This window comes from Oncorhynchus tshawytscha, linkage group LG33 (genome assembly GCF_018296145.1).
Source record: "Oncorhynchus tshawytscha isolate Ot180627B linkage group LG33, Otsh_v2.0, whole genome shotgun sequence".
NCBI classification, from domain to species: domain Eukaryota; kingdom Metazoa; phylum Chordata; class Actinopteri; order Salmoniformes; family Salmonidae; genus Oncorhynchus; species Oncorhynchus tshawytscha.
This window is the reverse complement of record NC_056461.1, coordinates 28453912-28466195: the sequence shown is the minus strand read 5'-3', so window position 1 is coordinate 28466195 and position 12284 is coordinate 28453912. Positions and strand designations below refer to the sequence as shown.

At 41.8% G+C, this 12284-nt stretch overlaps 1 protein-coding gene across 1 annotated transcript; it reads left to right on the top strand.

The window, feature by feature from the left end:
• Positions 1-4893: 4893 nt before the first annotated feature.
• Positions 4894-6493, top strand: LOC121841700 (ras-related protein Rab-36-like). The gene is made up of 7 exons (XM_042311737.1): positions 4894-4947; positions 5446-5534; positions 5654-5730; positions 5948-6047; positions 6157-6221; positions 6259-6331; positions 6439-6493. Exons 1-7 carry the CDS (start codon positions 4894-4896, stop codon positions 6491-6493), a joined length of 513 nt encoding a protein of 170 aa, XP_042167671.1.
• Positions 6494-12284: the final 5791 nt, after the last annotated feature.

Below are 12284 nucleotides of genomic sequence, written 5' to 3'. Positions count from 1 at the left end.
ATCAAACAGACTTAAAACCGTCAATGTTTTCAATCATCCATCATGGAACTATAATTTCAAAAGCTTCAGTACAAAATATATCTGACATCACGTGGCAGAGGCAATAACCACTGAGGTGCTGTGGACACAGTATGTTTTTTAATAATGTTGTTGGTGGGTGAAGTGGAAACAATGTGGAACAAAGCAAGCAGCAGCCATACATGGAAACAAGTTTTGCAGTTACAAAATTGTTAGGAATTATAACATTGAGGGCCAGAGCAATGTTTCTGGATCATGCTTTGTGTTTCCAACAGAAATGCTCTTAAGGCGTCTACTGGTGTTGAAATGCATTGTGTGCCCACTTGTAAAGCAAATGGCTTTATCTCTATTTGCTTTGTATCTTCTTGCTGTAACTCAGTTGGATCACAACAGGATTTGTATAGATTTTTGTGCAATTTGCAGCATATGACAGACACTTCAAAAGACTCCAGTCGATTTTCTCAAGTGTATTAGTAATAGAAGATGACTGAAGATGCCCTTTGCCAACAGAGGTGTTGAACATACACAACATTTGATTTTTTTAAAACAATGACAGGCCCAAATACCATGCTGAAAGTCAGGGAGGACATGTGAATGTCTATTCAAACGTCATCATTCAGCACAACTGTAATATGATCCTCTGCTAAAGTGCTGTCATATTTGTCTGTCTTGTCTCTGTCACTGAAAGGCCCAAATGGCTTTGCAACAGGATAGGATTCATGTTAGGGAGGTGAGGGGTGCAATTAAGCCTCATACACTGTTTTACAGTCAATCACTATTGATCAGGGATGAAATGGAATTACACCTTGGGTGAGAAGGAGCTATTAACTCACATGCATTCGGGTTAGTGGACATTAAAAGGACATTAGTTGGCACTGACAAAACGTTGGCACACGGTGGCAGACGGTGATCTTGTTAAGACTTCCCTCTCAGGCACCAGGCCTGGGACCTATTTGACAGTTGGACAATCCTTTATAATTATAAGATAGGGGGATAATGTTTTATGTAGGTAGGATGTGGGGGAAAAGCAAACCTGTTTTGCATGACACAGCAGTATATATGGATGGCTCTTTATCTGGACCTATGCTGCCTCCCTGTGGGTGAAAGTGGAACTTGCAGCAGCAGTGACAGATTCACAGCATACTGAGAAGACACCTGTCTGAAAACAGAGGTGGGATATTATGTCATAAATATATCTAACATTGCCCACTCCCCACCAGCCAGATAATTGCCCACTTCAAACAGTGCTTAAGCAGAGAGGCCTCTACATGTCTCCCCCTGAGACTTTTACAGCTGATGAGAGACTCTGTAGCCAATCAATTCTTAATGAGAAAGAAGGAATTAAGCCTCTAGAGCTATCGATCATTTCAATGATGGGTCTTATTCACTTCCATCACAAAGACAGTATCATCTGCAGTAATTTGGAGGACCTTGGCAATCAGTTTCATTTCTCTCTGTACACTTTTCAGAGCTTGTGTTCCACCATACTGACTAGAGAAGAAAGGGGAGAAAGAGTGGGACCACTGTTCTTACTAAAGAATATAAACTAAACACATACTTCAGTTTCATTGCTGTAACTTTCCAGGATTTCTCATCATTGCATAGATGGAACAGACTGCAGCTGGTTTCACATAGCCCTATACCCCCTTCATAGAAGCTACCTGCCTTTAGCGCCTTCTGATTGAAGGCATCTTCTTCCGGGGGGTCCTTTTGTTAAGAGCCCCGACGCTCAATCTGAATGTGAACACGGTAGCCCATTCATAGAAGCTAACTACCTTTACCGCTTGTTGATGAAGGTATCTTCTTCCCGGAGTCCTTTTGTTAAGAGCCCCTACGCTCTTTCTAGAACCGTATAGCAATTGAGAATCGATTCACGTTAAGATGGAGTATTTGGCTGTTTTGGCTGCCAGAGCGAGTCTAACTCTGAAGAGAACATCGGTAGCCTCAGTGCAGTCAAAAACTTAATTTTCAAGTGTTTCATATATATCCACACTATGGGGTTGGGATAATACTGTTAAATTGTGAAAATTATGATCAATGCCCTTTAAGTGTAAGAGCTATTTGAAAAGACTACCTGAAATGTCAGCTTGTTTTGGTGGGATGAAGTTTTGACCTTCCATGGGGACACCACCATGTGGTAAATTAGTTTATAGAGCAATAAGAAAGAGTTCCAAACCTCTCTGTCAATAACAGCTAACTTTCAGTTTCCCTATCCCCACTCAGACCACTCCCAGACAGTCCAAGCAAAAATCCCAGTAAGGTGATCGCTCCGCCATTTCCTGTTTGCAAAATGTTTATATGTGACAAAACAAGCAAGTCCAGTGTAGAGAATCATTGTACCATCTAAACCGCTGTGAAATAGATTTTCCATAATAAAAAATATTGTATATTCAGCTGTTTGAAGCTGGTGTAAAAAAAAAAAAAGAGTAAAAGATGCAAAAACAAAACTTAAGATAGGGAAGCATAGGAATAGCGCACATAGAACAGATCTACCGCTTCTTAGACTTCCTTTCAATGAGAATGAAAGATCACTAACTCACATTTCTATATGAATTTGGTCAGGTCGCCCAAAAAGTGACATATTGCAGCTTTAATTGTTACCCAGAAAGGATTTGATATTGAGATACAAAAGGGCTGTGTTGTTAGAATTCTTCATGATTCTAGCTATGGGAACACCCAAAACATGTTGTTGGTTGGAATGGCCATATGCACTAGATATGCAGGTAACTGCCAAAATAAAGAAAACATGAACATAAAGTGTCTTAATAGGGTATTGTTGGGCCACCACACGCCAGAACAGCTTCAATGCACCTTGTCATAGATTTGACAAGTGTCTTGAATTCTATTGGAGGAAGGCGACACCATTCTTCCTCAATAAATTACATAATTTGGTGTTTTGTTGATGGTGGTGGAAAATGCTGTTCAATGGTGAACGAGCATAAAGATGGCAGAATTCAGATATGATGTCATTGTTTTAGCACTATCCACTGAGTTTTATAACGTTTTTTCCCCAAATCGCTGTATTTGTCATCTCCCTATCAGGCCACTGCATGCTGTGACATGGGCTTGGATGGTGACACACATCTTCTTCAAGCTTCCTGACTCAATTCTGGGGTCTTCAGTGGTTCCCGGAAGCAAGGCCCTTACCTGGGAGTACAACAACAGTCTCTCTGTCTCGCAGTCATTCTGTTAACATACAGTATATTGTATGTAACCACTCAAATTCATACAAACTGCTACGGACGCAAGCGCCGACTTATATTCACTTTGTCCCATTCTTTAATCTTGTCTGGGATATAGGTGAGAAACATGTATGATATATATTAACACAAACATATTCACTGTAGACATGACACTTGAATTGATTTTAGACCTTTAAAATCATAAACTCCAAGTATATTTGTCTGGATGTTTAAGTAATCACCAAAGTTAGTAAAAATATGAAGACCAACATGACAAACATGCTATGAAAAAATGTGTGTTTTGTTATCTTAAAATAAAACAATGTAAATGAGTTGTTCATACAAAACTATTGCATTTGGTCAGCCCCAAAATGTGTCCTTGAAAGCCTTTCACTATAAGGTCTGCAGCTGTTGTATTTGGCGCATCTGACTAATAACATTTGATTTGATTTGACTATAGTTAGCTGCTAGCTTAGCCAGATGCAGCCTGTGAGGCCAGAATAATTTTGCAGCCAAACTGCTTCAAATAGGGTGATTAGCCTAGTTAGCTAGCTAGCTAAATGAAAGTATCAACTATTGCTTAATTCAGAAAGTAGGCTTCACCTCCGAGTTACATCTGTAGGCAATAGCTTGCTAGCTAGCGGGATCTAGCTAATGTGAGCTAGCTTGCATTGTTTCTGATATGCCACAGTCCTGCTTACTTTACATCTGACATATGTAACTACTAGCTAGACATATGTAGACATTTCTAACTACTAGCTAGATAAGAATGGTTTATGATAATTGCAGTTCATTATCTAGCACTTAGCTGGCTAACCAACTATGCCATTATAAAAGACACTCACTCTGTAACTTACCATACTTTTCTGACCAACTAGACAGAGTCGCTGAAGTAACGGTGTTGAGGCTGCTGCAGCTTTAAGATTTCCCTTCACTGGAATTATGGAGCCTAGCCTGAACGATGAAAAACAGCCCCAGACAATTATTCCTCTTCCACCAAACCTTACAGTTGGCACTATGCATTCAGGCAGGTAGCGTTCTCCTGACATCTGCCAAACCCAGATTTGACTGCCTGATGGTGAAGCGTGATTCATCACTCCAGAGAAAGCATTTTCACTCCTCCAAAGTCCAATGGCGGCGAGGTTCACAACACTCGAGCTTCGTATTGAGCACGGTGTTCTTAGGCTTTTGTGCGGCTGTCGGCCATGCAAACCCATTTCATGAAGCTCCCAACGAACAGTTCTTGTGCTGACGTTGCTTCCAGAGGCAGTTTGGAACTCGGTACTAGGTGAGCTTGTGTGGCCTATCACCTAGCTCCTAAGCCATTGTTGATCTGTTTCCACTTCAATAACAGAACTTTCAGTTGACCGGGGCAGCTCTAGCAGGGCAGAAATTTGACAACCTGACTTGTCGGAAAGGTGGCATCCTATGACAGTGCCACGTTGAAAGTCACTGAGCTTTTCAGTAAGGCCATTCTACTGCCAATGTTTTGCTGTTTATCTTTTGAGACTGCATGGCTGGGTGCTCGATTTTAAACACCTAACCTAAATCCACAAATTTGAAGGGGTGTCCACATACTTTTGTAAATATAGTGTAGCTATTCAGTACATTGCAATAGTCATGGCAAGGATTCTCATTCACAGGTTGATCATCGCACAGCCCTACCATAATGCAGGAGACGAGGTACGGGATGATGCACTTCCCATCACCTGTGAGCAGAGACAAGGTCATATCCAAATTCCCAAAGGTACCTAAACAACACACCATCAGCCTGCTACCAGCCAACTGGCCATCTGGACCAACTCAAAGCTATCATAGTGTTTTAGTGGCTCGGGAAAGCCGCACTGGGCTGCAAAGGCTTCAGAGGATGTGGCAAGACAGACACATTCCCCAATACACAATGATTTAGCTACATAGGAATACTTTTCCCTACAGTCTCTTGGCACCTTAAATTAAAAGTTCAGGGGATTTTAGGTAACATTTTATAATGCTGGATATGAGAAGGGCTTTTACAGTGATGTCAACAAGAATAAATGGAACACCGAGACTTCAGAGACAGCTGGTATTATCTTGGAACACAATAAAAAATGCCATCAGCATGTCAGATGGACGCTCATAACAAGATCAATGTCAGTGCTGCATCATTGTTTTCATTACAGATACCAAACAATGCATAAACTCTTCTGTGTGACTGCATGTTATTGAGAGTGATGTGGGTTAACGTCGATGCTACAGTTGTTTCCAGTGTATTACTCTACATGCCTGTCTGCAGATGGAGGACTGGAATACTCAGGCAAAGGTTGTCTGTAAAGACAGCGCCAACACGCATCAGGTGTGAGTTTCCTCGTTAGGTGAATTGTTCGATTAAAGTCTGACTGATTCACTGATTGATTAATATTGAATTCATCTGGAAAAGCAACAGTGGTTTCAGATGTTAAATATTTCCTTTGAAGATGGGACAGACTGAAAATGTTCAAAGCAGTGGTTGTTGGTGATCTGAATGTGGGTAAGACGTGCCTAATCAACCGGTAAAGTATTCAACTTTTGACCAGACTACTTGGGGTGGCAGGTAGCCTAGAGGTTAGAGCGTTGGACTAGTAACCAGAAGGTTGCAAGATCAAATCCCCGAGCTGACAAGGTAACAATCTGTTATTCTGCCCCTGAACGAGGCAGTTAACATTTCATCTTCCTTTTAGGTGGTAAACAGCCTCCTAACATGCTTGTATATTCTGTGCTGCACTTTCAGGTTCTCAAAGATATATTTACCAGAGACTACAAGGCCACCATTGGAGGTGACTTTGAGATTGAGAGCTTTGAGCTCTCAGGAGCTCCATTCTCCCTTCAGATGTGAGAGAGGGTCATGGCCTGGTTTGATTTTGTGCTTTATTATTTGATTAGAGACATTATACTTATTTACTTGTATGCAGGTAATAATTTCTCCCCCTTCTCTACATAGCTGGGACACTGATGGCCAGGAACATTTAAAATGCATCGCTTCAGCATACTACAGAGGAGTTCAGGGTAAAACCGAGACAGCCAGTGAAATACCTTTGTAGAGTAGAATATGGAAACCCTGGGGGGGGTTCACTGTTGCTGTTTGACATGGCAGACATTAAGACCCTGCAAGGTAAGTTTATTTAATAGATTATAAAATCAAGAGTGAAGCACAATACAAAGATAAATCTGAATGATCAAAGTCAAATTGTATCTCAAATGAAATGTCTATTATCTCTCGCAGGCAATGGTTAGAGGAGACCATGAGGGAGAATGAACCTGGTCGGAACCAAGAGTGACCTACTTGTGAGTGCACATACATGTACATGGTTCATGTTAGGTAGATAGGCTACTGTAAATAGATATTGTAGAAAGGCACACATGCACTTCCCTACGTATTTATTTGTTCAGTGAAGCTAGAATGTTTAATTTAGCTTTATACTCCAGCATTTTGGATTTATTTTGGATTTATTTTAAATGAGTCGACAGTTCAGATAATCAGCTTTTATTTTAGGATATTTTCGTACATACAGTGAGCTCCAAAAGTAATTGGGACAGTGACAATGAATTCCTGAGTTAAAGCAGTTCTGCATTCAAGAGTGGGCCAAAATTCCTCCACAGTGATGTGAGAGACTGATCAACAACTATAGGAAGCATATAGTTGAAGTCATTGCAGCTAAAATTGTCACAACCAGTTATTTTGTAAGGGGGCAACTACTTTTTCATACGGAAATTGGGTGTTGCATAACTTTGTTAATTATACAAAACAGGTTCCTTCTAATAATAGATTTTGGTTGAAGATCTGATAACATTTAGTTTAAAAATTATGCAAAAAAAGAGAATCTGAGGGGGCAAATACTTTTTCACTGTATGTGTATTAAAGTATTTTAAAGTTTTGTATTTGGTCCCATATTCTTAGCACACAATGATCAAACTTGTGACTCTACGAACTTGTTGGATGCATTTGCTGTTTGTTTTGTTTGTGTTTCAGATTATTTTGGCCAACAGAAATTAATGGTAAGTAATGTATTGTATAATTTTGGAGTCACTTTTATTGTAAATAAGAATAGAATATGTTTCTAAACACTTAAACATCAATGTGGATCATACCATGATTACAGATAACGTACAATTAGAGGACACAGGGAATACACACGTCAGAGAAGATTGGAAGAGGAGAGGGAGATGGGTAGAAAAATGAAAGTGGATTTCAAAAGTGGAAAGAACTGTGACTGACATGAGCCTCCATATCTGTCTTAACTGGTATCATTCGTACGTGCCTCACTGTCTAGAATGGACATACAAGAGTCTACAGCCTTTATAATCATAATTTAGTACTGCCATTTTGGGATGTAATGTATCAACATGCTTGATTTTAATATGGTCATCAATTACCTTTATTGTATTGTATTTTATGAATTCACAGTATTTTGTCTAATTTTGGAAATTAGGGTGCATTTCAGACTATTTTGTATTTGAAGTGGTTTGACGGTTGTTTTACATAATAGATTATCATGTATTGTAATGTGTAGCCCTAACATTATGCAGCTGAAAATGCTGAATTGCTACTGCTCAGAGATAGAGCCGGCTGCTGGGCAAGATTACTTATCAAAATAAAGCTTTCTATTTTTGTACGGGTCTCCATAGTGTGACATTTACATATCTCAGTTCCTTTCACTTGGATGGCTCTTACTTTATAAAATGCTACAGTGCTTTTTTACAAAAGACAATCACCTCAATGGAAAACAGGTTCAATATACTGCTTGGACCACCATAAACATCTCTCCAAACACAGAATAAACTGCAAAAAAAAAAAATATTACTGCAGTGGAATAACTTTCTATAAATATTCGGTCAAATTTGAATGAACAAATACTGATACAGAGAAACAAGCATAACTTCTGAGCAGATTTGACCCAAAAAAATTGCTCAAGACAGCATGGTCCCCAAAATGGTCACCTTCAAACAGAATACACACCAATGATTTGTTTTGAAGCCACAGTGCCTCCATCTTGGCACTCCCGCACCGTTGTAAAAAATATTTTGGGAAGCTGAGTGTGAGGCTATAAAAATGCATTTCTTAATGTCTAGGTTTGTTTTTGACATGTTTATTCTATTACAGACACTGTAATGCATACTTTTAAATTATATTATGTGAGCTAAACAAAAATGTTTTATAAAAAAAACATTTAAGTTCTATTTTTTGAAAGTAGTTATGTTACCACACTCTGAGGGCCCTCACCTCCTCCCTGTAGGCCGTCTCATCGTTGTTACTACAACAAAACAAATCACATTTTATTTGTCACATAAACATGGCAGATGTTAATGCAAGTGTAGCGAAACTCTTGTGCTTCTAGTTCCGACAATGCAGTAATAACCAACGAGTAATCCAATTTCACAACAGCTACCTTATACACACAAGTGTAAAGGGATGAAGAATATGTACATAAAGATATATGAATGAGTGATGGTACAGAACGGCATAGGCAAGATGCAGTAGATGGTATCGAGTACAGTATATACATATGAGATGAGTAATGTAGGGTATGTAAACATTATATTAAGTGGCATTGTTTAAAGTGGCTAGTGATACATGTATTACATAAAGATGGCAAGTTGCAGTAGGTGGTATAGAGGTATAGTATATACATATGAGATGAGTAATGTAGGGTATGTAAACATTAAATTAAGTGGCATTGTTTAAAGTGGCTAGTGACACATTTTTTACATGTATGACAGCAGCCACTCAATGTTAGTGGTGGCTGTTTAACAGTCTGATGGCCTTGAGATAGAAGCTGTTTTTCAGTCTCTCGGTCCCTGCTTTGATGCACCTTTACTGACCTCGCCTTCTGGATGATAGCGAGGTGAACAGGCAGTGGCTCGGGTGGTTGTTGTCCTTGATGATCTTTATGGCCCTGTGACATCGGGTGGTGTAGGTGTCCTGGAGGGCAGGTAGTTTGCCCCCGGTAATGCGTTGTGCAGACCTCACTACCCTCTGGAGAGCCTTACAGTTGTGGGCGGAGCAGTTGCCGTACCAGGCTGTGATACAGCCCGACAAGATGCTCTCGATTGTGCATTTGTAAAAGTTTGTGAATGCTTTTGGTGACAAGCCAAATTTCTTCAGCATCCTGAGGTTGAAGAGGCGCTACTGTGCCTTCTTCACCACGCTGTCTGTGTGGGTGGAACAATTCAGTTTGTCCGTGATGTGTACGCAGAGGAACTTAAAACTTTCTACCCTCTTCACTACTGTCCAGTCGATGTGGATAGGGGGGTGCTCCCTCTGCTGTTTCCTGAAGTCCACGATCATGTCCTTAGTTTTGTTGACGTTGAGTGTGAGGTTATTTTCCTGACACCACACTCTGAGGGTCCTCACCTCCTCGCTGTTGGCTGTCTCATCATTGTTGGTAATCAAGCCTACCCCTGTAGTGTCGTCTGCAAACTTGATGATTGAGTTGGAGGCGTGCATTGCCACGCAGTCGTGGGTGAACAGGTGAGTACAGGAGAGGGCTCAGAGCACACCCTTGTGGGGCCCCAGTGTTGAGGATCAGCGGGGTGGAGATATTGTTACCTACCCTCACCCCCTGAGGGCAGCCCGTCAGGAAGTCCAGTACCCAGTTGCACAGTGCAGGGTTGAGACCCAGGGTCTCGAGCTTGATGACGAGTTTGGAGGGTACTATGGTGTTAAATGCTGAGCTGTAGTTGATGAACAGCATTCTCACATAGGTATTCCTCTTGTCCAGATGGGTTAGGGCAGTGTGCAGTGTGGTTGCGATTGTGTCGTCTGTGGACCTATTGGGGCAGTATGTAAATTGGCGTCGGTCTAGGGTGTCAGGTAGGGTGGAGGTGATACGGTCCTTGACTAGTCTCTCAAAGCACTTTATGATGATGGAAGTGAGTGCTATGGGGTGGTAGTCGTTTAGCTCAGTTACCTTAGCTTTCTTGGGAACAGGAACAATGGTGGCCCTCTTGAAGCATGTGGGAACAGCAGACTGGGATAAGGAGTGATTGAATGTGTCCGTAAACACCAGCCAGCTGGTCTGCGCATGCTCTGAGGACGCGGCTGGGGATGCCGTCTGGGCCTGCAGCCTTGTGAGGGTTAACACGTTTAAATGTTTTACTCACATCGGCTGCAGTGAAGGAGAGTCCGCAGGTTTTGGTAGCAGGCCGTGTCAGTGGCACTGTATTGTCCTCAAAGCGAGCAAAGAAGTTGTTAAGTCTGTCTGGGAGCATGACATCCTGGTCCGCGACGGGGCTGGTTTTCTTTTTGTAATGCGTGATTGACTGTAGACCCTGCCACATACCTCTTGTGTCTGAGCCGTTGAATTGCGACTCTACTTTGTCTCTATACTGACGCTGAGCTTGTTTGATTGCCTTGCAGAGGGAATAGCTACACTGTTTGTATTCGGTCATGTTTCCGGTCACCTTGCCCTGGTTAAAAGCAGTGGTTCACCCTTTCAGTTTCGCACGAATGCTGCCATCAATCCACGGTTTCTGGTTGGGGAATGTTTTAATAGTTGCTGTGGGTACGACATCGCCAATGCACTTGCAAATGAACTCGCTCACCAAATCAGCGTATTTGTCAATGTTGTTGTTTGACGCAATGCGGAACATATCCCAATCCACGTGATCGAAGCAATCTTGAAGCGTGGAATCAGATTGGTCGGACCAGCGTTGAACAGACCTGAGAGCGGGAGCTTCCTGTTTTAGTTTCTGTCTATAGGCTGGAAGCAACAAAATGGAGTCATGGTCAGCTTTTCCGAAAGGAGGGCGGGGGAGGGCCTTATATGCGTTGCGGAAGTTAGAATAACAATGATCTAGGGTTTTACCAGCCCTGGTAGCACAATCGATATGCTGATAGAATTTAGGGAGTGGTGTTTTCAGATTAGCCTTGTTAAAATCCCCAGCTACAATGAATGCAGCCTCAGGATATATGGTTTCCAGTTTACATAGAGTCAAATAAAGTTTGTTCAGGGCCGTCGATGTGTCTGCTTGGGGGGGAATATATGCTGGTGTGATTATAATTGAAGAGAATTCTCTTGGTAGATAATGCTGTCGACATTTGATTGTGAGGAATTCTAAGTCAGGTGAACAGAAGGACTTGAGTTCCTGTATGTTGTTATGATCACACCACGTCTAGTTAATAAGGCATACCCCACCGCCCCTCTTCTTACCAGAAAGATGTTTGTTTCCGTCGGCGCGATGCGTGAAGAAGCCAGCTGGCTGTACCGACTCCGATAGCGTGTCTCGAGTTAGCCATGTTTCTGTGAAGCAAAGAACGTTACAGTCTCTGATGTCTCTCTGGTCTGCAACCCTTGCTCGGATTTCATCAACCTTGTTGTCAAGAGACTGGACATTGGCGAGTAGTATGCTCGGGAGCGGTGCACGATGTGCCCGTCTCCGGAGCCTGACCACAAACGAAAATAGGTTTTTAGAACTTTTTGCAAATGTATAAAAAACAAAACCAGAAATACCTTATATACATAAGTACTTTTATTTAACCTTTATTTAACTAGGCACGTCACTTAAGAACAAATGTTTATTTACAATGATGGCCTACCCTGGCCAAACACTCCCTTAACCCGGTCGAAGCTGGGCGAATTGTGTGCCGCCCTATAGGACTCTCGATCACGGCCGGTTGTGATCGAACCAGGGTCTGTGGTGATGCCTCTAGCACTGTGATGCAGTGCCTTATACCGCTGCGACACTTGGGAGCCCTATGTATTCAGTCCCTTTGCTATGAGACTCAAAATTGAGCACAGGTGCATCCTGTTTCCATTGATCATCCTTGAGATGTTTCTACAACTTGATTGGAGTCCACCCGTGGTAAATTCAATTGATTGGAGATGATTTGGAAAGGCACACACCTGTCTATATAAGGTCTCACAGTTGACAGTGCAAGTCAGAGCAAAAACCAAGGCATGAGGTCGAAGGAATTGTCCATAGAGCTCTGAGACGCCAGAATTGTGTCGGGCACAGATCTTGGGAAGGGTACCAAAATATTTCTGCAGCTTTGAAGGTCCCCAAGAACATAGTGGCCCCCATCATTCTTAAATGGTAGAACTTTGGAACCACCAAGACTCTTCCTAGAGC